Source organism: Sapajus apella, unplaced genomic scaffold (assembly GCF_009761245.1).
Source record: "Sapajus apella isolate SASKATOON/1434 unplaced genomic scaffold, GSC_monkey_1.0 scaffold7, whole genome shotgun sequence".
Lineage (NCBI taxonomy): Eukaryota > Metazoa > Chordata > Mammalia > Primates > Cebidae > Sapajus > Sapajus apella.
In genome coordinates this window covers 23389113-23415840 of record NW_022436947.1, presented here as the reverse complement: position 1 = coordinate 23415840, position 26728 = coordinate 23389113, and the positions used below count along the sequence as shown (strand labels likewise).

The following is a 26728-nucleotide window of genomic DNA, read 5'->3' as shown; positions in this document are numbered from 1 at the left end:
ATTTACTGTGACCCATTCACTGGTTCTGGTTTAGAAACTTACTTGTCTATGGTGACACAGTATAGAAATTGAGAATGAATATTTAGAAATTCATTTTTATATATTTTAAAGTATTGATATGTAGTGAATTAGAAATTTAAAAAGAAGACAAAACTGTCCTTCACTACAGATTGAAAAGCATTCTAGTAAAAGACCATTGCTCAGTTATACTAGAGAAAGGTAAAAAAAAAAGAAAAAAAAAAAACAGAACTGATGTAAGGGGAAGGAAACAAACATTTATTCAGTGCTCCTAATGTCAGTTTATTCACTGGTCAGTTAATGACCACAAGTGTGTTCTACCTCGCTCAAGGTACCTTCCTCAAGTTCTGCTATCTGAGCTGACATCAGAACAGCGTTGGGGCTCTCTGTGGGGCACCTCTAGCACTTGATCTCCTCATGTAGTACATGGTGCTCTCACGTCCATGCTATGTTCTTATGGTCTTTAGGCAACACGAATAATTTTCTTTGTTTTCCTTGATATACTTTTTGCTTCCTGAAATTCCCTTCTCACCAATCTGATTGAATGTCAGAATGTGATTTGACAACTGTCCAAAGTGCTCATTCACTGAGGAGTGGCAAGGCCTTTGCCCAACCTGCCTTCTCTGTGAATATACTGCTGCCTGAACATATTGTTTATTGCCAGGCTTGAACTTGACCTAATTAATTTATTAGGGTCAATATCTAAATATTAGATCTATTTCAGATTAAGTAATTTTTAAGTTGTGTCCACTTTGGGTACTAGATCAAACTGCAGATCTTTGCTTCCAGCTTAAGCCTATGTTTAGAGATGATGTGCGTGAAGACACTCTTTGCTTTTCCTTTATGCAAAATGAGCATTTTCAGTCTTTTTATCATTAGTAAATGTCAGCGATAAAGGAAGGCTGCATCAGGGGTTCAATTCCTTATGGCCAGTTTCTTTATTCTGTTCCAAGGTTGTTGTTCTCCATATATCAACATTGGTGAGGGTTGAGAGTGTGCCAAAAAGGCTTGAATGAAAACATGAAAATCATCCACTGGTGACAGGAGAAAATATTCCAATAGCTCTTATTAAAGTACAATACTGAATTATGTTTATTGCATGGTGTCTGTATGTCACAGGAGTAATCCCATCACTTTTACCTTATAGGTGGGCCTCTTGGGAAGAACTGGATCAGGGAAGAGTACTTTGCTATTAGCTTTTTTGAGACTACTGAACACTGAAGGAGAAATCCAGATTGATGGTGTGTCTTGGGATTCAATAACTTTGCAACAGTGGAGGAAGGCCTTTGGAGTGATACCACAGGTGAGCAAAAGGACTTAGTCAGAAAAAAAGCAGCTAAATTACATTTTTAACCATTATTTGACACTTGTGCTCCAGAAATTCACATAACTCTGCAAAATCTATTTGTTATGCATTGCTGTCTTTTTTCTCCAGTGCAGCTTTCTCATAGGCAGAAAAAATGTCTCTAAAAGTTTGGAATTCTCAAATTCTGCTTATTGAAATGTTCATGGCTTTGATGGTATTTTTCAGAAGACCTAATCTACAGTGGGAGCCTTGGGCTTTTGTTTTTAACAGCTCTTTTTGTTCCTGCTTCAGTGGTCTGACCTCCAATTTAGCAACCACCAGGTTTAGAAATGCTTTGCAAGACTTGAAAGATGCTCCTGAAATAACAAACACTTGGAATCACGAGGTAGTTGAATTGAAAACAGAAAGTGTAATGATTATTTTTTGTTCTTTGGATGGGATGAACCATGTCAGATTAGTCTGTAGCTTTTTTTTTTTTTTTTTTTTTTAATGTCACTTTTCAATTTGGGTCACAAAGGATCTCTAGCCTCACTGGCTTAGTATCATTCTACTAATTAGAATGTGTTATTGTGTAAGAGCACTTTTTGTATGTGAGAGAAATAGCAACAATTCCAGTTTAAAATGTTCTAAATGGAAACCAAGAAATGTCTTCACTGGGACCAAATCTTGAGGGCATCTACTGTATTTTTGCTGGTATTTTCTCTAGTCTTTCTGAATATATTCACTCTTGATGATCATTTTTCTCCCTTTGTACTAATAGGCACTGAATCCATTCCACTACCATACTTCTTTTTAACACTACTCTACTTTTTACACAAAATTAAAATGCCAGGAGCATCTCCAGGTAGACTGACTATAAATCTAGACTGAGAAAAAAGCTTGTATTTCCTAATAGATTACCTTTGTGGAACATTTGCTCCTTTCAACTAGTGAGGCACTAAATATTGCAGCTGCTCAACTGGTGCTTTTAATTTATATTGTCTACTCTTTGTCATGTTGCCAGAAGCTTTATCCTGGTTGGAGTTTTGAAAACAGTATTGTTTCCTCAGGAAAAAAAAGGGATTGTCAGATGATCGAAAGATAAAGAAACACTGGAAATACAAGTATCCCGAGGTGATAGCATTAGGCAAAATAAAAATGTTGAAAAGTGAAATAGAACTGATTGACAGAGAAGTGTTGTTATTCAGTTCAACCTAAGTCTTCTGGTCCCATTTTTAATGAAAAAGAGTAAATTTTTTGTTTTTTGTTGTTCTTATTCACACAAATCTGCCTATTAGAATAAGCCAAGGTCTAAAAATTAATTTCAGTTTCACTGAGAATCCTTTAGTTTATCGACTATGTAGTAGAGAGGTTGTGTTTTATTGCATGCTCATACATACGCAAGACATGGAAGAAAACAGAGTAGGCCAGAGATATGAAAATTCTTTATCTTGCCTTTCTGCCAAAGGGAGTCTTCCAAGGTTGTCTTCTTTTTTTTTTTTCTCATTTTCACTCTTCTATGGTTTCTAGCATTATATAAGCCAAACAAAAAAATGTGTTCAGAGATTCCTTCAGAAGTGCCGGACGATCCTGATATAGATGCTTCTCGTATATGTGTTTATGACGCTGGTTTCTAGGGCTGTCTCTCAGTATCACAAAGATGTCTGTAAACATGATATACTATTTCTTCATTGTGACAACTTTTGAGCATTATGTGAATGCCCAAGAAAGAGAAAAAGAGAGCAAACTCCTCATATATTTTTGCTGTCTAAACTGAGAGATGCTTTTCTTTCCCTAACTTTTCTTTGAAAAGTTCAAATTAAGTAATGTTGTCCTTTCCTAAAGTTTAAACTTTAAAAAGAAAAAAAAAAGAAGGAATAAGGAATTAAAAAATCCAGAAAGAATTATGTTTGTTTGCTTTTCTATTTTTTTCTTCTTTCCAACTCCCAAACCTTGCAAGGGCATAGTTATGAAGATCTCTGCCCTGAGACATTAGAGATCTCTGTATCAATGGGACATTTGTTTTCAGACACGTGAAACAGGAACTTTGAACATGAAATTTCCCCTCACTTTCTCATAGTGATCCTGAGACATCAGCTGTGAAATCACAACATGTCAGTTTTGGCAGGTCCTTACAGGTGTTTTAATTTTATTTTATTAATGTTCTTTCCTTCTTTATTTATTTTAAGAATATTTATTTTACTAATGTAAAGAGCATTTATTTTATTAATGTTCTTCCCTCCCTTATTTTATTAATGTTCTTCTCTTCCTTTCCTTGGAAGACTATTGTGTAAATTTCAAGGTGGAGCCTCCTTTAATTTGCTCTGTGTTACCTGTGAGCTGTGAGGTCATGAAGAAGAGACAATGGGGCTTATCACCAGAGCCCCATTGGCTTAGGCACTTTGAATAACAAGATCTAAAATGATTTATTTGCCTTGAAATGTGTTAAAGACTTAATTCATAAACAAACAGGAAAAAAATTTTAAAATGTATTTCTAAAGCTTCAGTTACAAGTTTGAAAGGTGACACACTATTCTGAGGAAATGACTAGGCCTATTCTTGCAATGAGCTTTTATGATCTGAAGAGAATCTATGTCCACACATGACTCCCACCACAAAGTTGGGGCATCTTTTGCTCTGGGAGATAGCAAATGAGACCAAAACATGTATTTGTAGATCTGAATGATGATTCAGCAGTAGAGCATTTCTCACTCATTTTATAATAATTAACAACTTAATAATTAATTATTAAACTCCTCTATGCTTAACATTATAAGTATGATAGCTTCTGTGATTACATAAATGGTATAGATAGCACTTTTCCTTGATCTGTCATCGTGAGGTCCCAATCCAGCCTATGAGCTTCAAATGAAAAGTTCAAAATTGCACTCATTGTCATAAGTCAGAGATCAAAGGAAGAAAGGATTGAGCCAAAATGATAAATTAAATATAGGTGATTAAATGTAGTCATGGGTCAAGGTATAGGCTAGTTAGGGAGTGTGATGTGGGTAATTACGAAGGGCCAGCTCCCAAGCCCTGTTGTTGCTACTCCCCCGCATCAGTGACCCCTCCTTTTTTTCTACTCTCCCTGCAGTGCCTTTCTCATCTTTTCCCTTGCGTCCCTCTGTTATATGATTCACAAAGTAGACTTCAAAGCAACATGTAAATTTTGCAAATTTGGGGTTTTTTACTAATTCCAACATTCTACTCCCACATTCCAGTTCCACATGAGATTTAGAACCTTGTTTATAAACCCAGCACTTCTAATATATCTTATCTTAGAGTAATCAATGTATTTGTCTAATTTCTGCTTAGCATTGTAAATACTTTGCAGGTATCCTAGTTAAGAAAGCAAAGTTTAAACACAAAAAATCATCAATGATTAAAGCAGACCAGATAAAAGAATGTAATAGAAATGCTAGATAAAACATAGATTTTTTTTTCTTATTAATTTTTCTCCCTCCTATAGAGTGCATAATACAGTAGCTTGCTTGGTAAGAGTTCAATTTACATTGTTTTATGCTGATTCACTAAATGCTTGATCTCTTTAACAAGAGATTGTGGTTCTATCAGTATCTGAATCTTAGTCTGTGTAATCTTAGGCAAGTTATTTAATTTTTCTGTGCCTCAGTTTTTCTTGTCTGTAAAATGAGTATAATGGTAGTAATGAATGCATTGTGTTTTTGTGAGGATTAAATGAGTTAATACTTAGTACTCTTCCCTGGCACATAGTAAGTACAATAGGCTGTGTTGTGGTGGTTACTATTATTTACAGTTCCTTGAGCAGAAATCCTGTCTCCATCTTTGTATTTTATTGGAAGTATATACCATAGAAATGAACAAAAGAATATAGATAGTTTCACAAGGAAAGTGATAATTAAGGTGTTTCATAAAGGGTCATAAAGGTTGTGGATTTTAGAAAGGTTAGGGGCATGAGGATGTGGAGAGGGTGTTCCAGGATGCCAGGCAGGAGGACAGATTATGGACAAGTACTAAGATGTGAACTAGAAAGGGTTGAGGGGCAAAAGGTCAGAGGAGGCCACATATTAGGGAGGATTAGGAGAAATAGGTTAATAGTTGACAAGTACCAAGATGGCTCCAGGAAGAGGCTGGTGAAAGGGTAGTGGAGGACCCTGCTGCTGCTGGTGGCATGGAGTAGGTGGCAGGAGAAGCAGGGATATGATCTGGGAAACTCTCCAGCTATGATGTGGAGTTTGGGCTAAAATAAGGACAGTAGGGGTGGAGTCTGAGTTCAAAGGAGGAGAGAAAAATAATTGGTATGGAAGTAGGTACAATGCAATTTTATTATTTCTGAGACTAAAAATGTGAAATTTTTGATTATTTGGTCAGATCAGGAAAGTATTTTCTTTTATGCTATCTCTGAAAAAGTATATACTAAAAAGTTGTAGTACAAAAAGTTTGTAAAGCATGAAGTAATTTTAGAGGAAACAATAATTTGGGTTACCTACAATCATTTGCATGCAAATATATGTATGTTAATATTATAAAATTATTCTGTATTTGTTATAAACCTTAGATAGTTTTGACTGTAGAATATTTTATTCAACTACTTATAGCTACTTTGTTCTAGCTAATAGATATTTTTTAAAACAAAGCCACACTTTTTTGGAGACAGATTCTTGCACTGTCACCTAATGTTGAGTGTGTTTCCTTGAATTCCTGGGCTCCAGTGATCCTCCCACCTCAGTCTCTTGTGTAGGTAGATTACAGGCCCACACCACTATGCCCAGCTGTGTTAGTCCATCCTTTCATTGCTATAAGAAAATGCTGGAAACTAGGTAATTTATAAAGAAAATAAATGTAATTGGCTCACAATTCTTCAGGCTATACAGGAAGCTTAGTAGCATCTACTTCTGAGGAGGCCTCAGGAAGTTTTCAATCATGGCAGAAGGCAAATGGGGAGCATTCATGTTACATGATGAAGCAGGAGCAAGAGGGAGTGAGGGAGGAGGAGCCACACATTTTGGAATGAGCAGATCTCATGAGAACTCAACAGTGTCATGAGGATAGCACCAAGAGGATGGTGCTAAACCATTCATGAGAAATCCAGCCCCGTGAGCCAGTCACCTCCCACCAGGCCCCAGCTCCAACACTGGGCATTACAATTTAACATGAGATTTGGGCAGAGACACAGATCCAAACCATACCACCAGCTAATTAAAAAGAAAAACCTCTAACATAAACTTAGGATCTTAATTTGTTCACACTGAACAGTTTTTATTATACAGATTCAATTTATAAAAAAAAATTACAGACATTGTCAAAAAGGGAGACCCAAACCACTGGGATATTTATAAGCATTTTGGCCACATTTTGATAGAACTATACATGGAGTGTGTGTGTGGATGTGTGTGTATATATAAAATACACTCTATTTACCTACCTGCTATATATAACTACATATATACCTACTATATATTACTACATATACCTATATATATAACTATGTAACTATATATATATAAAACATACATATATGTGTATATATAACATACATATGTAACATACATATATGTATATATAATATATATAACACACTATATACACAATACATATACTATATAGTATGTTATATATAACATATGTTACATCTATAACATAAAATTTGTATATGTAATATCTGTAACATACTGTATATAGTATATACATTGTATATATAGCGTGTTATATATGTTATATATACATATATGTATGTTACATATACACATATATGTATGTTATATATATGTAATAATATATATTGTACATACATACTATATGTAGTATATATACTATTTATTGTATATATGCTATATATAATATATAGTATATACACACACACTCCAAGTATATTTCTATAATATAGTATATTATATATTATATATAAACAATATAATTATATAGTATATATAAACAATAGTATATGTTTATATACTATATATAAACAATATATAGTATATATAAACAATATATGTTTATATAGCATATATAAACATATATAGTATATATAAACATATTGTATATGTTTATATATACTGTGTAAACATATATAGTGTATATTTTATATAGCATATATACACAATATATATTGTGTATATATTGTATATAATGTACAATATGTATTGTATGTGTTATATATATTATATATTGTATTTATAGTATACTATATATACAGTAACTGGTACAGTGGGAAAATAGGACATTACATACTGAATTGAGTCATTGTCATTTCTGTTCAGTTGAGTACTTTATTGTAACAATGAGGGTTACTTTCTGTGGACATCTTAATCTTCCACACACATCCCCTTTTTTTGGAATAAAATTTGAAAAATGGAAAAAAAAATAGTATACTATATTGCATATATAGTATAATATATACAAAACATATACAATAATATATATATAATATACACACAATATTGTGTATATTATACACAATATACATATTTTATATATATATATTTCCCTTCTGAGCCAAAACCAAAACAGCACTGTGTCCTTAAAGAAAAACAGTCACACTTTCCACTTATGTAATTCATATTAAATCCAGGCACCACACAAGCCAAACTGCTTTATTGTTTTTTGTTTGCCATCCAATGCTAAAGCATAATGCCAGTTGCAGTGAAATACATGCAGATAACTCTGAGAACTCCATATAGGCTCACCTGTTGCCACCGAGTTGAGTTGAGGAGTCAACTGTAGAAAAGAGGTTTGTCACAGAGTGAGTAATGGTGCTCTTACTCTCCGAGTCTCAAGAAGTGCTCTTTATGACGTATATGACATTAAATAAATATCAGATATTTGCACATCCTAACTTTCCTATTGGAGAAGTTTCTTTAAAGAGAGATAAAGGGCCATTGTGTGATTGACAGTTTCAGGTATATTTTTTGCGGCACCATCAGTCCAAGTGTACCACGTTGGCCAAACCACTTAACTTCTCAGGGCCTTGAATATTTCATTTGTAAACCAGAGAAAAGGACTTAAGTGACCTCCAAGGACCTTTCAAATTTAGAGATGAGTTTGTGGAAAGTTCAAACAGTTTAGAAAACAGAACTAAAACACCCACTGGCACCCCTGGAAACAATACAGTGCCAGATACTATTTGTAATGCAGGAATGAAATGTCTAATTGTATGAAATTGAATTCTTACTGAACCTGTTCGTGCAGTTAAATTTTTTTTCAATTAGAGCACTTACTTCAATACTTAATGCCAGACAGTAAACCATAGACAAAAAACCCACAGAATTTCTGAATGGTATCAAATTCATCACACTTAAAACTTTGGGATGTGTAGTTTCAACCAATAGTTTTCTTTCTTCATAATGTTGAATATTTATCTATTTTAGCTAAATTAATATATATCAACATATGTTTGAGAGATATTTTATATAAACTATTGGACTATAGTATCATGAGTAAAAGTTAGGCATACCATCTCCTAAGCAATTATAAAGAACAATCAAAATTTTAATGGGTTATTAGTATTATTTCTTTAAAGTCTGTGATACTAATAAACATTAGGACACATTTTAATAGAATTATACATGGTGTGTGTATTAGATATATATATGTATGGCAGAGTATATATATATATATATATATATATATATATCTACACATCTAGATAGATATATCCATGTATATCTATACATGTATCTATATACATATATCTGTGTGTATATATACATACATATATCTATGTGTATATATAATATGTGTGTATATATATTTTTTTTTCTGAGCCAAAACAAAACAGTAGGTTGTAATAGCTATTCTTTCAAAAGAAAGAAAAATAACATGTGCTGAACTCTGAGTTTGATGTTTTTGTATTTTACTTCCTATTTTCACATCAGTCCATTTATTAATTCAGGCAGCATTTATTGAGCATATATTATGAACATAGCTTATGCTAAGGGCAGGGTACACAGCAGTTATGGTCTAGTAGGAGAGATGGAAGTTAAAAACAAATGCTCACAGATGCACATATAATCAATACTCACTGTAAGCTATGAAAGCAGAGTATGAGTGTTATGAGACCGTATGTTGGGAGACCTTAGTTGGTATTGAGGATCAGGAAAGATACTTCTGAGGAAGTGATATTTAAGTTGAAACCTAAAGGCAGTTGATCATGGGAAGAAGGTAGGGAATGAGATTCCTAGGCAAGGGGAATCCAGTGTATGAAGAAGCTGAAGACGTGAAAGAAAGCCAGTGTGGTGGCAGTAAGAAAGGGAAGAGAATGGAGAAGGGCAGTAAGTGAGCCAGAGAAGTAGAGGGGCCAAATCATGTCGGGTCATGTAGGCCATCTTAAAGCCCTGAGTGTAGTGGAAAGCCTTTGAAGGTTTGTTAAAAGGTCAATGAAATGATCTAATTTCTATTACAGTGAATTGCACTGATTGCTGAATGAGAATGGATGGGAAGAGATACAAGAGTGGAAGGGAAGAAATCAGTTAGGAGTGCCCTGCTCCAGAGAGGACTGATGATTAATTTTATTTGAGAAGTTCAGGGAGAAAGATAAGTTATGAATGACTCCCAAGTTTCTGGATTGAGGAAATGAAGGTACCATACACTGAGATGGGAAAGCCTAGGGGTAGAGTAGCTTTGAGAAGAAAGGTAGCATTTCCCCATTTCATAAAACATGGAGGATCAGAGGCTGGTTCCTGTGTGTAGACATACCTTCCAGGCCAGAACTGCGTTACTACAGCATCTTTGCAACTGTATTACTCTTGCATCTTTATGAAAGGCATTACTAAAGCATTGCCTTTCATAACTCTGTGTGTGTGTGGATGCCATAAAATCTTTGGCTTTCCCCACCATCCTCCCGCAGTCCTCCATGATAATGCCATTATTCCATTTTGATTTGTGTGCTTTCATTGGATGTGTAAGTCTCCTTGAAAGTTATAAAGAGGCTATAGCCCAAATGAAACCCTTCAACTCGGCCTGTGTAGGAAGAGGAAGCTAACCTCTCCAGGAACTGAGCCTGTGGCCAGAGAGATGGATAACAGTTTAAATAAAGAATATGCTGCTGAGCGCTCATAGGCTCTTGATGCACCCATCAGCCTGCTGCTGCCCAACCTTTAATCTTTCCTGAGCTTTAAACAAGAAGGAAAAATGGTCCACAAAGGACTCAAGCCATTTTGCTGCAGTAACAAGCACAAGTTTAGAGACAAACACTCCTGTGTTTAAATTCCAGCTCCTACTATCTCCTAGCTAAGTGACCTTGGACAAGTCACTTAACTTCTCGAAGCTTCTGTTTCCTCATGTACATAATAGGATTTACCTTATGAGGTTGACATGAAGGTTGAAAGAGGTAACATATGGAATGAGCCTGTCCCAGGACATGGTTGTTGTAAGTCTGCCATAAATGGGCGCTAAATGTCCCATCCTTTTGATGGAGATAACTTCTGTAGCAGAAAACAATACATTGTTTGATACTTTGTTAACCCTTACAGTTATCATTTCCTGTTCTTCTCAATAATGCTAGAAACTTTTTATTTAAAGAACCACAATATAAAAAGAAAAATATATAAAAAACAGCAAATGGCAATATTCTATTGGCAAGGCTTTTTAACTTTATATGCTAAATAAATTCGATTGCTTAGTGAACTGACTTAAGTTCTCAGAGCTGCTTCTTGTTTAATTCCCTTTCATTGGTCAGAATTCTCCAGTAATGCCCTTTGTCTACTCTCTTCAGTTTATTCAGACATTACCTTTATTTACATAGAAGTTTGGAGGAGATACATAAACATATCCATCAGATATTTATGATCCTATGAGTCATATGCTCAGATATCTCTTATATTCACTTCTGTAAATCAATGTAGGTACCTTTTAGGATGGTGATTTTGATATAGATTAAGAAATATCAGCATGGGGGTCCTGGTTGACCTCTCTAGAGAGTTTCTGAGACATTTGACAACAACTTTTTCTTTAAGTCATAAATTATGCCCTGGGGTATCAAGTTTCTACGTGATCCTCAGTAAACTTGTCTGCCTTGCTGAGGATACCCTCCTTCTGCCTGCGAGATACAGACACCATTAATTTGGGATTGACTTGCTTTGTGTTGTTCCTTCTGGACCAAATGGGCACTGAACATTTTCATTTCTAGGCAATTGATAAAAACTACACTTCAAGAAATTTCATTCTTAATTCCCCTAAGTGGATGTTATTAACCAAAGACAAAAGAAAAAAGAGTAAAAATGAATTCTAAATGTTAATAGCAAAAATATTTTCTTCAATTCACCCCTATGCACAGAGAACTAAATATTATTATTGTTGTTGCATCAGCATTCCCCAATGAGACAGTGATTTTAAGACATTTTTAAATAATATAGGCAGACCTAAGTAGTTGGTGATCTGGTAAGTAGACATCTCAGGATGATAGCTGTGCTGTGCTCCATGTAGGGAATTAGGTTGTCATTTTATTCCTTACCAGGAACATGCATTCAGTTAAACAAATATTTGACTTCTGCTCTTCCACTGATTTCTAAGTTGAGGCTCTCTCCTGTGCCTGTCTGGTCAGATAAGTAGAATTGTGCCTTGGTTTATAGATGAAATGAACATGTGTATTTGAATAAGCATAAGTTAAAGAAATTTCAAAACCCCTTAGGAAGCTAAGCTTATCAGAGAAATCCAAGGAAAATATATTAACAAAATAGGAATTTGTTCTAACAAGTTAATTATAACTCATAAACTTACTGTTTTTTAAGTTTTATATTACATTTGCTTATAATAAGGAATATTGCTAGGAATAAAATTTTTTAATATTCTACAATTTATAATTATCTCAATTTCTTCAAAGACATTGGGATTAGAAAAATGTTCACCAGGGACTTCAAATATTGCTGTAATATTTTGTTTCTTAAAAAAACGATACAAAGGAGACATGATAAAATATCAAAATTTGAGAGCACTGGATGGTAATTACATGAGTGTTTCTTATTTTAAAATGTGTTTTCTGCTTGACATATTTTATAATATAATAAGGGAAAAATAAAAAGATATTTAGATTATTCATACTTTTTTCTTTTCTTCGTTGCTATAGAAAGTATTTATCTTTACCGGAACATTTAGAAAAAACTTGGATCCCTATGAACAGTGGAGTGATCAAGAAATATGGAAAGTTGCAGATGAGGTAAGCCTGCTAACTGAAATGATATTGAAAGAGGTAACTCATACCAACACAAATGGTTGATATAGCTGAGATCATTCCCTACACTTTGTGTGCATGTGTGTGTGTGTACAACTTTAAAATGGAGTACCCTAATATACTTGGAGCAACAGGTAGTTTTGACTGGACCTACTCCTCTCCTCAGTGGTAAGGATCCAACCATCAAGCCCTATCTTGATTCATTTAGGCTGCTAAAATAAAATGCCAAAGATTGAGCTGCTTATGAGCAATCTTTGGAGGCTGGGAAGTCAAAGACCAAGGTGCCAGCAGGTTTGTTGTCTGGTGAGAACATACTTCCTTGTTCATTGATGGTGCCTTCTTGCTGTGTCCTCACATAATGGAAAGGGCAAGACCTCTCTGGAGTGTCTTTTATAATGACACTAATCCCATCATGAGGGCTTTGTCCTCATCACCTAATCACCTCCCACATGTCCCACATTCTAATACTATCATTTTGGGGGTTAGGATTTTAACATATAAATTTGGGGGATGGGGAAACACAAACATTTAGACCGTAGCATTTCACTCCTGACCTCCAAAGTTCACGTCTTCTTCACATGCAAAATACATTCATTACATCCCAATAGCCCCCAAGTCTTAACCTGTTCCAGCATCAACTTACAAGGCTAAAGTCCAAGGTCTAATCTAAATATCAGCTAAATCAGCACAAACTCTATTTAAATCAGATAGAGTGAGACTTAAGGTGTGATTCATCTTTAGGCAGATTGCTCTCCAGCTATGAAACTGTGAAATCAAACCTATTATGTGCTTTCAAAATAAAACAGTAAGACAGGCACGGGCTAGAGAGTCCCATTTCAAAAAAGAGAAATAGAAAACAAAAAAGAAGTAACAGGTCTCTATAAGTCTAAAATTTTAAGGCTTGAGAATAATTTGCTTTGCTTTTCTCTCCAAGCTCACTGGGGTGGTATCTCACCTCTAGACACACTGGGGTGGGTGCTCTATTCCCATGGATTTGAGTGTCTTATTCTTTGTGGCAGTTCTGTGCTCCAATCCCATGCCTGTAGCTCCCTGAGTGTGCAGTTGCATGCCTGGAGGTTCTACTGGTCTGGGATTGCATGGGTGGCCCCACCTTCATAGCTCCACTGGGCGTTTCCCTACTGGGGGCTCTATGTGGTGACCTCACCCTTGTGGTGGTTCTCTACCTGGGCCCTGTGACTCTCTGGGTTCTTGAAATCTGGGTGGAGGCAGCCATGCCCCTACAGTTTTGCTGAGTGTTGTACGTGAGCACTAGGGTCTGCTAGAGCTACATCTGCGGTGGTAGAGATACATGGCAGTAGTGTATGGGGAGCTGATATTGTTTGGCTGTGTCTCCATACAAACCTCATCTTGGATTATAATCCCCATAACTCCCCCTTCAACTTGTTGAGGGAGGGACCTGGTGGGAGATGATTGGATCATGGGCGTAGTTTCCCCATGCCGTTCACGATAAGGAATGAGTTCCCATGAGATCCGATGGTTTTATAAGGCAGGTTTCCCTGCTTTTGCACCTTCTCTTGCCTGTCACCATGTAAGACATACTTCTTTTCCTTCTGCCATGATTGTAAGTTTCCTGAGGCCTTCCCAGCCATGCAGAACTATGAGTCAATTAAATTTTCTTTATAAATTACTCAGTCTCAGATATTTCTTTATAGCAGTGTGAAAATGGACTAATACAGGGGCAAAGTATGCAGTGTGAGGTGGCAATGTGAGGTGGCACAGGGCAGCTGTAGCCTCTCATTTGAAATCTTTCTGCCCTACCCCAGGCTTCTACAATCTGAACCTCTGATGGGCATGGCAACTTGGAAGATCTCCAAATGGCTTTGGAGTCATTCTTCCATTGTCTTGGACTTTAAATTCTGGATTCTGTTTAGGTGGCTGACTAATATCCCCATTGTCTTGATGCAAAGCACCTAGTTTCTGTTGAGATGGCTAGTCCATAGTAATCACCTTATCAAGTTTGGCCACACCCTTTGTATTCTCTCCTGAGCAGGCTTTCTTATTTTTCACAATATGGATCGGCTGAAAATCGTCCAAATTTTGAAGTTCTGCTTCCCTTTTGATCAACAATTCCATTTTAAAGTCATTTCTCATCTTGAATTTTACTATGAGCAGTCAAGAGCAACTGAACTGTTCCTTCAACTTTGCTTGGATTATTTCCTCAAATATTCAATTTCATTACTTTCAAATTCTGCCTTCCATAAAACACTAGGACATAAACAGTTCAGCCAAGTTCTTTGACACCTTATAACAAGGATAGCTTTTCCTCTATTGTCTAGTAACATGTTCCTCATTTCCATTTGAAGAGCCATCAGACTGGCCTTTACCATTCATATTTCTACAAACATTCTGCTTGTGACCACTTAAGTATTCTGTAGGAAGATAGTCGCTTTCTCTCTCTCTCCCTTTTTTTTTTTTTTTTTAAGACGGGGTTTCACCATGTTGGTCAGGCTGGTCTTGAACTTCCAACCTCAGGTGATCTGCCCGCCTTGGCCTCCAAAGTGTTTGGATTACAGGCGTGAGCCACCGCGTCCGGCTGATAGTAGCTTTCTCTACAGCTCTCCTCCTCTTTGGAGCCCTCACCAGAATTGTCTTTAACTGTCCATTCACAGCAATGTAGACTTTTTCTCGCATGTACCTGAAAACTCTTCTAGCCTCTACTCATTACCTGGTTCCAAAGCTGCTTCCACATTGAGTATTAGTTACAGCAGTACCCAGCTCCTAATACCAATACTTTGTCTTTGTCCATTGGGGCTGCTACAACAAAATACCATAGACTGGATGTCTTATAAACAACAGTAAAACTTATTTTTCACAGTTCTGGAGGCTGGGAAGTTCAAAATCTGGTGCCAGGAGATTTTGTGTCTGGTGAAGGCCTGCTTCTTCACAGATGGCTGTGCTCTCATTGTGTTGTTACATGGCAGAAGAATGGGCAGGCTAGCTCTCTGGGATTTCTTTTATAAGGGCACTAATCCAAATCATGAGTTTAGGGTAGAGCCCTTGTGACCTTAATCACCTCCCAAAGGCCCCATCTCCTAATACCATCATCTTTAAAGTTAGGATTTCAACATATGAATTTGGCAGGGGGACTGAAGCGTTCAGTTTATACCAAATCTCATAGACAGCACGATTTTGGCCTTCCCTACTCAATTTGCATCAATGAAACATGAGTTAGAAGAGACCCAGGCAACTCCAGTACACTGGGATTAATCCCAGTATAAGGTATCATCTCTCCACACCTTCTCATCTACTCCCTATCTGAGTTCTGAAGCTCTCCGCTATAAGGAGGAGGCTTTGATTTGACTTGATATACTTCCCTGGGAAACACAGGTTTAGCACAGAAGGGTAATGTTCATTCTAGAGCACCTGCAAATGAAAATAATTTTCTTTGGAAGTCACCAGGAGTCATCTGCCTTTGGGGTATGTGGCTGTGAGCACATGGCAGGCAAAATGCCACTTGACCTAGATGAGGCATATGCCATCCTTTGAAGCCATTAGGACATTATGTAGGAAATATATTAATTAAAATGGAATAAAAATTTCTAAATAACACCTTATGTTTATCCAACAGGTGGTTCATTATAATTGAGGGCCTTATACAGAATAATTTGGTGGGGAGGAGAGCTGGAGTGAAATTCTCAGTTTCTTTAACAGAATACGCTAGCTATAAACTTATAATTTTAAGAATATAAGCATTAAAGAAAAAGGAAACATAAGTTATTTTGTTTTTATTAAACTTAAGTTCAAAGGTCTGGATTGTGGCAGAATAGAATCAGGGGACCTAAAATGTTAGCCTCAAAGGTCTTAGAGAACAACTGTATTCTACCATTAGCACTTTTGGTGCTTGTAGCCCAATTTCTGTTTATCCCAAATTTTCTTCCGTTTTCTTCCTCCCTTCACAGTGGACCTTGCCAGGAGCTTTGAAATGACTGTGAGTGTTAAACACTTACCCGTTGAGTGCCCAACCTTAATATGCCCCTAATAAAATGTACTTAGATTAACCGTTTTCATTATCAAAGTTTCCTTATTACCCAACAAACACAGGGTCTTTAAAGAAAACATTAACTAAACTGCAAGTGACACATTTTAAGATCTTTGATGTGACTTCAGAGAATGCACTATAGGAACACAATGCAATGGGAGAAAAACTTGGGAAGAAAGACATTAGCCTTTATAAAATCTGGCCAAAATCGAAGTAAATGTACGGGAAAGCAGGTACATAAAAATAATCTAAAATCTTAAAACCTGTGGTTATGATTTTAAATATTAATATAATGCAGAATGTTTACCTGTTTAGATTTTTATTTAATCAGTTCATATTTAGGTTTATATTTTTACTGTTCTTCTTTTTAATAATTTGTTATTCACAAAGTTGATGATGTTAGTCTAATTTTAATGTCATGAGTGCTTTGAGTAGTAGTGCTAAGTTTTTGTTGAGTAGTAATGTGCTTTTTTGAGTAGTAGTAATAGGTTTTTAATGAGGAAGCCTGCTAGCAGCATGCAAACAAACAAACAAGTATCAGCCTAGAGAAGCAGAAAAGGCATTTGGGTTTAAAAGTTACAAGGCCTAGGCTTTAGTCTAATATAGTTGGTCATGTAATTTATCCAAACAAGACATTTTTGGGTGTGTCAGACTCTAAACTGGACAGGACACTAGGACAAAAGCTGTAAGGCAGGACTGTCCAGGGCTAACTAGGATGTATGTCATCTCACTTAGTCCTCTCTGTCACCTTGCTGTGACTTGTGTCTCTAGAGTTAAATGAACAGAGCAATGACAAATAGCCAAACACCTGAATTTCATCCCAACAGCACTTCCTACATAATCCCCCATTATCCCAAGTGGAAATTAAAAATATATATAGTGACAATTCCAGGCCATGAAATGCTTTAATTTTAGCTTGGACTTGGCTCCCAATTCCAGTGTGAAATCTTATCCTTGCTGATCTGGACTGTGTCTCATGAAGCCGTGAGGACTTGTACCTCGTTACTAGCTGGAAGGCCTAGAACCAAAGCTGGCCTAGACAGCTCCTTTCTCTTTATTTTTTGGGGCCAGACCTTCACCTTGACACTCTGCCCTGTCATTTGATGGAGGAATTTAAAGCAAGTCCAAGGGAGGGTAAGAGAGTTTCTAAGACCTAGAACTTAGATAGTTTAATTTACCCATCCCAAAACAGCTTAGGCCCAGACAGCTTCTTCAATGCCAAACTAAAATTACCGCTGTGTAGACCAAAGGGAATCTCAAAAGAAACTGAATCCCAAGGGAAAAAAATAGACTTCTGGCATTCTGGCCCAATAAATTGGTAGGGTTGTTATGACATGTAAAATGGGCTTATCCCAGTGCCTGGCAAATACAGATATTAAGTAAAAGTAACTAAAATCATGTTTTTCTTACCTACACATCCTTTAAATGGTGTTTGACAGAATCCTGGTTCTTGTCTCACTTTACTTAGTTTCCCTGGGAAATTTCATGTGTCCTCTTGGCTTTAACTAATACCTCTATTTTGATGACCTCCAAATCTGCCTATTCCCAGAGCTCCCCACCTGATATCTCAGCATATGAAACGCACCTTTTGTCAATAACCGAGTTTCTTCCCTGCTCCACCAGATACTTGTCCTTTGTTCCTAAATCCAGTGAATGGCATCCCACCCTCCAGTTTCCCAAGGCCGATACCTGAGACTCATCTTTCACTCTCAAGTTCCTCCACAGGTACCCACATGTCACATCCTGTCGATGCTGTCCCTGCAGAGTATCTGGAATTTAATTCACTTTTCTTCATTTCCACCTACTACTACATCACTACTAACACTTGCATGAATTTCTGAAATAGGTTCCTGGCTCATTTTCCTTATTGACCCCCAATAGTTCATTCTGCTCTTTGCAGCTCTGATGATCTTTCTAAACCCCACATCTGATCATTTGTTTCTTCCCTTCATATGGCTCCTTAATGCCTTCTGGACTAAGTCTGCATTACTTAAGGTGGCTTACCAGGTCCTTCGTGATTTCATCTTTGCTTGCCTCTCTGAGCTCACTCCCCAGCTTCCCCTTACTTCCCATTATTCAGTTATCCTAAATTTCTTTGGATCTCTAAAGCACATGTGCTTTCTGTTCTGCAGAGGCTTTTTTGTTCACTTGCTGTTCTCTACCTGAGGAAACTCCCTTTGCCCTCCACTGCCTGCTTCTACCATCTTTCAGGCCTCTCCTTATACATCACTTCTTTCCAAAAATCTGCCTTGATGCTCCAGGTCTCAGGGACCTTTCCTAGGTGTACCCTATAACTCCACGCCTTTCATAGTATTTCTCACTCTGGCTAGAGATTTACCTTTTAACTTGTCCATGTTCCCCACTGCAGTGGACGCTCCTGGAGGTCAGGGATTATATCCTATTCCCTGTGGTATTTCCAGTGCCTAGAGTAGTCTTGCGCACATAGATGGCGCTCTGTAAATATTGATTGAATGAATAAAGGGTTCTTTCATTTTATATGTAACAGATAATGGAAACAGCCTTGTGATCGATGCACAGCAGGTATTACCATCCTCATTTTAGTAATGAGGACACAGAACCTTGAGATGTCAAAGGCCTTGACTGGGACTACTGGCAGATGTGGGAGCAGAGCTGCATCCCTGCCTTGTGGTTCACAGGCAACCTCATCCCAAAGGGCTATCTCAGGGTCGTCCGTAATCTAAGTACAACATCTGCTGATTTTGGAATGAAGGCTTTTGGGGTCGTTGTTTGCTTTTTCAATTACTTATAAAATAGTTTCCATCGTTACTCATTGATAGTTAGGTAAGTTATTTTAGAAAAGCTAAACAGCAGAAATAGTGACTTTTTAAGTTGAAAATTTACACTGAAAGATCTACAGAGTAGCAAACAGAGAATCAAAAGGAGTTCATTGTGTCTATTTTTGTAACTGCCAGTTATGGATTATTCAGTCAAACTACAATTCACTTTTCTGATTTTTTTCACGTTTCTCTGTCACAAGAGCAAACTCTTGCTCCATAATAACATTCCAGAGTACAGCAATAGCAAAAGTCAACATTTTGAATCCTTTACAAACTCTTAGACATTTTTTTTAGTTTAACATGTTATAAAACAAAATTTCTTCTTTCTTCACAGCAATTTGCGAAGTACATACTATTCATTAACTCATCAACATAAAGCTGGCAAATTCTTTTTCCTAAAGTTCTTTATATCTACAAACTGTTGATGTTTTTATTTATTCATTTTTAATGCTAGGTTGTAATGAAAATAATTTGAAAACTGGATTCTAGTAGATTTGAAGTTATCTTAGTTTGGATAGGACTGAGCTGAAGTTTATACATATTTATTTTTAAATTATTGAAGAATGGTTTCCAATGATAGTATTAACAAGATTATATTGAGGGCTGGGCGCAGTGGCTCATGCCTGTAATCCTAGCACTTTGGGAGGCCAAGGCAGGTGGATCACCTGAGGTCAGGAGTTCAAGACCAGCCTGCCCCAACATGTAGAAATCCCATCTCCACTAAAATACAAAAATCAGCTGGGTGTGGTGGCAGGCAACCTGTAATCCCAGCTACTCGGGAGGCTGAGGCAGAAGAATTGCTTGAACCCAGGAGGCAGAAGTTACAGTGAGCCCAGATTGCACCACTGCACTCCACATTGGGAAATAGAGTGAGATTCTGTCAAAAAAAGAAAAAAAAGGAAAGAAAGAAAGAAAGATTATATTGGATATATATATTTGTGTGTCTATATATACATATTTAAAGGATAAAGGATTCTGCTGCTAATGATTACTAATTCAGATAATCTCAATTTTCTGGGGTTTTTTCCCCATAGTGCTTATCTCTTTGAACAGTCATTTTCCACTTATTAATTTTTTCTCCCTGTTTGGACCATAATTTCCTTTAAGGCAGAGCCTAGTGTCATTCATTTTTGAATCTTGGGTCTGTCAGAGTACCTAGAATTTAATAAACTTTCATTAAGAGCCAGTTGAAGGAATACATGACTAAGCAGTCATTTACATCCAAAAGATCATTAGGAGAATTCTTATGGGCACATATGCTTGGTAACAATAACTTTGTATCTTTTCAAAAACAATTGCTAATCTATCTTGCTTTCCATTATCTTGCAAAAGCCCATTATACCATGTCTGGCAGAAAATAGGTACTTAAAGTTCTTAAATGTTTACTGACTTCAAATTTTAAGTTTTATTAACTAGGTTGACTTTAATGAATATGATTCTAAAAATCTTTTTATTATACTTCATAGTGAATAAAACAGTAACATAGGAATATTGCAAAATATCCCCTGTATTGGTCAGTCTTAGTGTCATTCATTTTAAAATTTCTATTCTCTAAATGTTGACAGTTATATATAAATTTTTATAATTATTTATTTCTAATAAAGAGTTTCATCTGGGGAAAAACGCACTTTGCTCAGCTTTTTGCCACAAGTGCAAAGTTTAACACAGTCTAATAGGTTTCCTAGTATGGCCATAGGAAATTAGTGTGTGGTGTGAATCTAGAGGGAGAGTACTGCATTCTGACCCAGACCTCAACCTTGTTTCTGTGGGCATGACTAACTTCACAGCATTGCAGTACTTTCTGCCAACTTACTTCCCAAGGCAACTTGTGAAAGAAAATTTTTACAAAGCTGGTGTCACACTCGGGTAGTGTTTCAGTAACCAAACCCATGTCCTTGGGGTTTCCCAGGCTCCAATAATACTAATAGTTACTGTACATTAGGTACTTAGCATGTGCCATGGTCTGTGGCAGCTGCTTTCCACAACTTATCTCTGGTAATCCTTCGAACAACCTTTCGACATCAATATTATTATTTTCTCCATTTTTTATGTATGCGATAAATGAGATTTGAAATAATGCGCCTGATATCGTCAGCAAATGAGCTGAGGAGGGCAGATTCAAAGCTGATTCTGTTTGACTCTAGAGCTCCAGTCTTTTATTCTACCAGGAAGAGAGCTACCCTAGGATTTAAAACAGAAATGATATGGTTAAACCTACATCTTAGGAAGATCCCTGAGGTGTTTGTATGGTGGACTTGCAATATGACTAATTGAGATTTGTAGGACGATGCTTAAGAGATGATGATGACCCAGATGGGGGTAACTGTAATAGAGTTGGTAAGTAGAAGAATGATTTAAAAAGTAATTGGAAGAAGTCTAGGGATGGAGATAAAGATTTGAAAATTATTAGCTTATAGGTGGTAATTTATACCCTAAATACCCTGAAAATGACCAGGATCTCAGAGGAGAGTTGGAAATGGCGAAGACTAATATTCAAAGGGGCAGAAAGAGGGAGAGTTTTCCACACGTGACAATGGGAAGAAATGGTCATAGAGTGTGTGTTTTTTTTCTTACTTCAAATTTTTTTCTATTTGTTACAGTTTTCATGAATTCAAGATATGAATAGCAATTTTCCATATGTAATTTAAAAAAAACGCACAGTTGATTATTTTATGCTATCTTTTGTCCTCAGTCATGATAGAGTAGAAGATGGGAGGTGGCATCAAGGATGATGTCATAACTCCATCCTTCATGCTCCGTTCTGTCTTCTGTCTACATAGATGTCATGGTAGAAGGCAATCTATACATATTATCTTTTCCAGCATGATTCAGTTGTGTTGCAATAATATATGTATACCTTTGTAAACCCTGAGCCTCACAAGAGCCATGTACCATGCATTGTTTCCTCACTACCTTTTGGGATCCCTGGCACATAATAGGCACTCATTGAAAGTTTCCTGATGAATGAAGTACAAAGAGAAAACAAGTCGTAGACTGATTCTTTAGAGCTGTCGAGATTATAAATAGACTTTTGCTCAATCAAATTCAAATAGTGGCAGGTAGTGGGGGTAGAGGGATTGGTATGAGAAAGGTAAGCTTTCAGAACTCCTGTGTTTATTTTTAGAATGTCAACTGCTTGAGTGTTTTAAACTCTGTGGTATCTGAACTACTCTCTCTAACTGCAGGTTGGGCTCAGATCTGTGATAGAACAGTTTCCTGGGAAGCTTGACTTTGTCCTTGTGGATGGGGGCTGTGTCCTAAGCCATGGCCACAAGCAGTTGATGTGTTTGGCTAGATCTGTTCTCAGTAAGGCGAAGATCTTGCTGCTTGATGAACCCAGTGCTCATTTGGATCCAGTGTGAGTTTCAGAAGTTCTGTTACTTAATAACACAGTGGGAACAGAATCATTATGCCTGCTTCATAGTGACACATATTTTTATTAGGCTGTCATGTCTGTGAGTGGAGGCCTTCCCCAAGATATGAAATAATTGCTCAGTGGAAATGAGCATAAATGTGTATTTCCTTGTCTAAGAACCTTGTGTTTTCTTCTGAAAATAGTTTTTAGTTTCATACAAAGTCTTCCCCTTTGTCAACACATGGTGAAGTTTTCAAATAATGGGCATAATCTGATCCTTATGATTGCCTTTATATCCCATTTATACCATAAGCATGTTTATAGCCCCAAATAAAGAACTACTGGTGATTTTACGTAATCAAATTATACTCATTTATAAAATTTTCTTTGAAATATTTGTCCTGTTTATTTATGGATACTTAGAATCTACCCCATCGTTGAAAAGCTGATTGTGGCTAACTCTATATCAACATTATGTGGAAAGTACTTAAAGAAATAAGTAATTTAAAGATATAATAGAACAATAGACATATTTTCAAGGTAAATACAGATCATTCCTGTTCTGTGACATTATATGTGGTATTTTCTTTCTTTTCTAGAACATACCAAATAATTAGAAGAGCTCTAAAACAAGCATTTGCTGATTGCACAGTAATCCTCTGTGAACACAGGATAGAAGCAATGCTGGAATGCCAGCAATTTTTGGTGAGTCTTTATAACTTAAAGTCTGGTTTGTTTCCCTTGTAATTCTTGATAACAATCTCACATGTGATAGTTCCTGGAAATTGCAACAATGTACAAGTTCTTTTTAAAAATATGTGTCATACAGCTTTGCTCAAAATAGCTGCATAACTTTTTCACTTTGATCTGAGCCATGTGATGAGGTTGAAATACAATAAATCCAAAATGGCAGCATATTACTAAGTTACATTAATAAATAACATATATATACTTTTTAGCCCTTTATTTGGGGACCAAGTCATACAAAATACACTACTATTTAAAAAATTTTTTAAAAAGGTCCTTATCATTCTTTCAATAACTAAATCTCCCATGGATGTGGTCTGGGACAGGTCTGGCTGTCTTACAATCTGATTTATGGTATTAATGACATAGTTGAAAGGCTCAATTAATTTTTCTAGTCATTATTTGGGCTCAGGTAGTACCTTTCTCCACCACCTTCTCACTGTTCTTAAAAAACTGTCACAGGGCCAGGCACAGTGGCTTACATCTGTAGTTACAACACTTTGGGAGGTTGAGGTGGGAGGATTACTTGAGGCCAGGAATTGGAGACTAGCCCAGGCAACGTAGGGAGGCTCCCATCTGTCTTTATTAAAACAAAACAAAATGGTCACAGATTCTTTCGAGTGATGTTTACAAATTCCCTCTGGCTTAGTCACAAGGAAGTTCTGAGGATGATGTATCACGTCATTTCTGTTCAGGCTTTTGAGCCTCCTGGAGGTAAATGGTTTCCTTGCTGAAGGCTTGTTATTACCATGATCATCACTAAGCTTGAAGTAACAAATTATGGGGGCAGACTCACAACCTCTTGCCCTGCCATGCAGAAGATCAAGAATCTAAATAACATCCTCTATTGTCTGATCTTGGATTTGCTCAACCTGAACAAGCCAAGGAGGCGTATTAAACTCAGGCACATCCTGACCAATTTGGAATTATTAAGCTTCAGATCACTGTTTAAGATGGTCAACTCTTTATGGTGCTGTAGACTTACACCCATTTTTAAGGTAATACATAAGGGACCTAATATTTTGTTTTAGAAGTATCTTCAGTTCCTCTAAACTTTCCTGAAGAATGCTCCAGCCGCTAAATAGAAAATCACAGCTAAATTCAGAGAAGGTAGAACCTCCTTTGAGCAAGAGGATACAGCAGTTAAATGTTATATACCTGATTGTTCAAAATGCAAGGCTCTGGACACGGCATTCATTTGGCTTTTATTTTCCTTTGAGTCTGTGCCAGTTTCTGTCTCTGCTGTGGTCTGACCTGCCTTCTGTCCCAGATCTCACTAACAGCCACTTCCCTAGGTCATAGAAGAGAACAAAGTGCGGCAGTATGATTCCATCCAGAAACTGCTGAACGAGAAGAGCCTCTTCCGGCAAGCCATCAGCCACTCAGACAGGGTGAAGCTCTTTCCCCACCGGAACTCAAGCAAGTACAAGTCTCGGCCCCAAATTGCTTCTCTCAAAGAAGAGATGGAAGAAGAGGTGCAAGAAACAAGGCTTTAGAGAGAGGTGTAAATGTTGGCATGGGACGTTTGCTCATGGAATTGGAGCTCGTGGAACAGTCACCTCTGCCTCAAAAAACAAGGATGAATTACATTTCTTAAAAAGGGAAACATTTTGGTAAGGGGAATTGAGGACACTGATATGGGTCTGGATACATGGCTTTCTGGCAATGGTCAAATTGTGTGAAAGGTACTTCAAATCCTTGGAGACTTACCACTTGTGTTTTGCAAGCCAGATTTTCCTAAAAACCCTTGCTCTTTGGTAGTAATTGGAAAGGCAGCTATAAATGTCAATCAGCCTAGTTGATCAGCTTATTGTCTAGTGAACTTGTTAATTTGTAGTGTTGGAGAAGAACTGAAATTATAATTCTTAGGGTTATGATTAAGTAATGAAAACTGGAAACTTCAGTGGTTTGTATAAGCTTGTATTCCTTTTCCTCTCCTCACCCCATGATGTTTAGAAACACAACTGCATTGTCTGCTAAGCATTCCAACTATCTCATTTCCAAGCAAGTATTAGAATACTGCAGGAACCACAAGACTGCCCATCAAAATATGCCCTATTCAACATCTAGTGAGCAGTCAGGAAAGGGAACCTCCAGATCCTGGAAATCAGCATTAGTACCATCCAGGGCTACCAAAAAATCTCAGTATTTCGGACAATCACAATGCATCCCTTACCTGGGCAAAGGGCTATTACAGTCTTACACAGGGGACAGGATGGTTCCTTTGATAAAGAAGTTGGCATGCTTTTTCCCAGACTTCAGAAAGTGACAAGCTCATAAGACCTCTGAACTAAAGGTTGGCTGGAAAAGTATGTTAGTGCAGATTGCCACAGGAAAACCCTTCTTTCCACAGAAGCTCCAGGTAAAGGGTGCGTAAGTAGATAGGCCATAAGCACCATGGGTAGATACACATGAAGTCCAAGCATCTAGATATATAGGGTGATGGTGGTATGTTTTCAGGCAAGATGTATGTACTTCGTGCTGTCTACACTGGGTAAGAGAGAATGAGAGACACCCTGAAGAAGTGCCAATCATGAATTAGTTTTATATGCTTCTGTTTTATAATTTTGTGAAGCAAAATTTTTTCTCTAGGAAATATTTATTTTAATAATATTTCAAACATATATAACAATGCTGTATTTTAAAAGAATGATTATGAATATTTGTATAAAATAATTTTATATTTGAAATGTTGACTTTTTATGGCACTAGCTATTTTTAATGATACATTATGTTAAAACTGGGAAGGGGGAGAACCTAGGGTGATATTAACCAGGGGCCACGAATCACCTTTAGGTATGGAGAGAAGGCTTGGGGCTGATACAGTTGTTGCCCACACCTGTATGATTCCCAGCCAACACAGATTCCCTCTTAGATGCAGTTCTGAAGAAGTTGGTACCACCAGTGCTCCCATCAAGGGTACATTGCCTTCCAAACTCCAAACTGACTCTTAAGAAGATTGTATTATATTTATTAATGTAAGAAAATATCACTTGTCAATAAAATGCATACATTTGTGTGAAACTTTGTTGTTTTCAGATGTGTTCACTCTTCATGTCTCTTCAGTCTCTTACTCCAATCTCTAAGCTTCATGGAACATGAAACATGAATCTGTCTTTTAGATATAGCCTTTTTTGAGAATCTCATGTGGATTAGAACACAAATTTTACAGTTATCTTTTTAAACTATGGTAAAATATACATAACATGAAATTTTCCAGTTTAACCATTTTAAAATTCAGTTCAGTATCATTATGTATTTGTATTTTTTGGATGAGCCTTGAAGAAGGAAGATGATCTTCTTACATAGATCATAAAGTATTTGTATTTTTCTGCTTACTTCATTTAGCATCATGTCTTCAAGCCTCGTCCATGTTGCA

The 26728-nt window shown here is 36.8% G+C and overlaps 1 protein-coding gene across 1 annotated transcript in view; it reads left to right on the top strand.

Moving 5' to 3' along the window:
• Positions 1-26373, top strand: part of CFTR (CF transmembrane conductance regulator) — a 180103-nt gene extending 153730 nt beyond the window's left edge. Inside the window, exons 23-27 of the mRNA XM_032276197.1 lie at positions 1166-1321; positions 12345-12434; positions 22433-22605; positions 23202-23307; positions 24645-26373. Of these exons, the coding sequence (XP_032132088.1) occupies positions 1166-1321; positions 12345-12434; positions 22433-22605; positions 23202-23307; positions 24645-24845 (726 nt within the window). The 3' untranslated portion in view covers positions 24846-26373. The remainder of the gene's footprint in view (positions 1-1165; positions 1322-12344; positions 12435-22432; positions 22606-23201; positions 23308-24644) is intronic.
• The last annotated feature ends 355 nt before the right edge of the window (positions 26374-26728 follow it).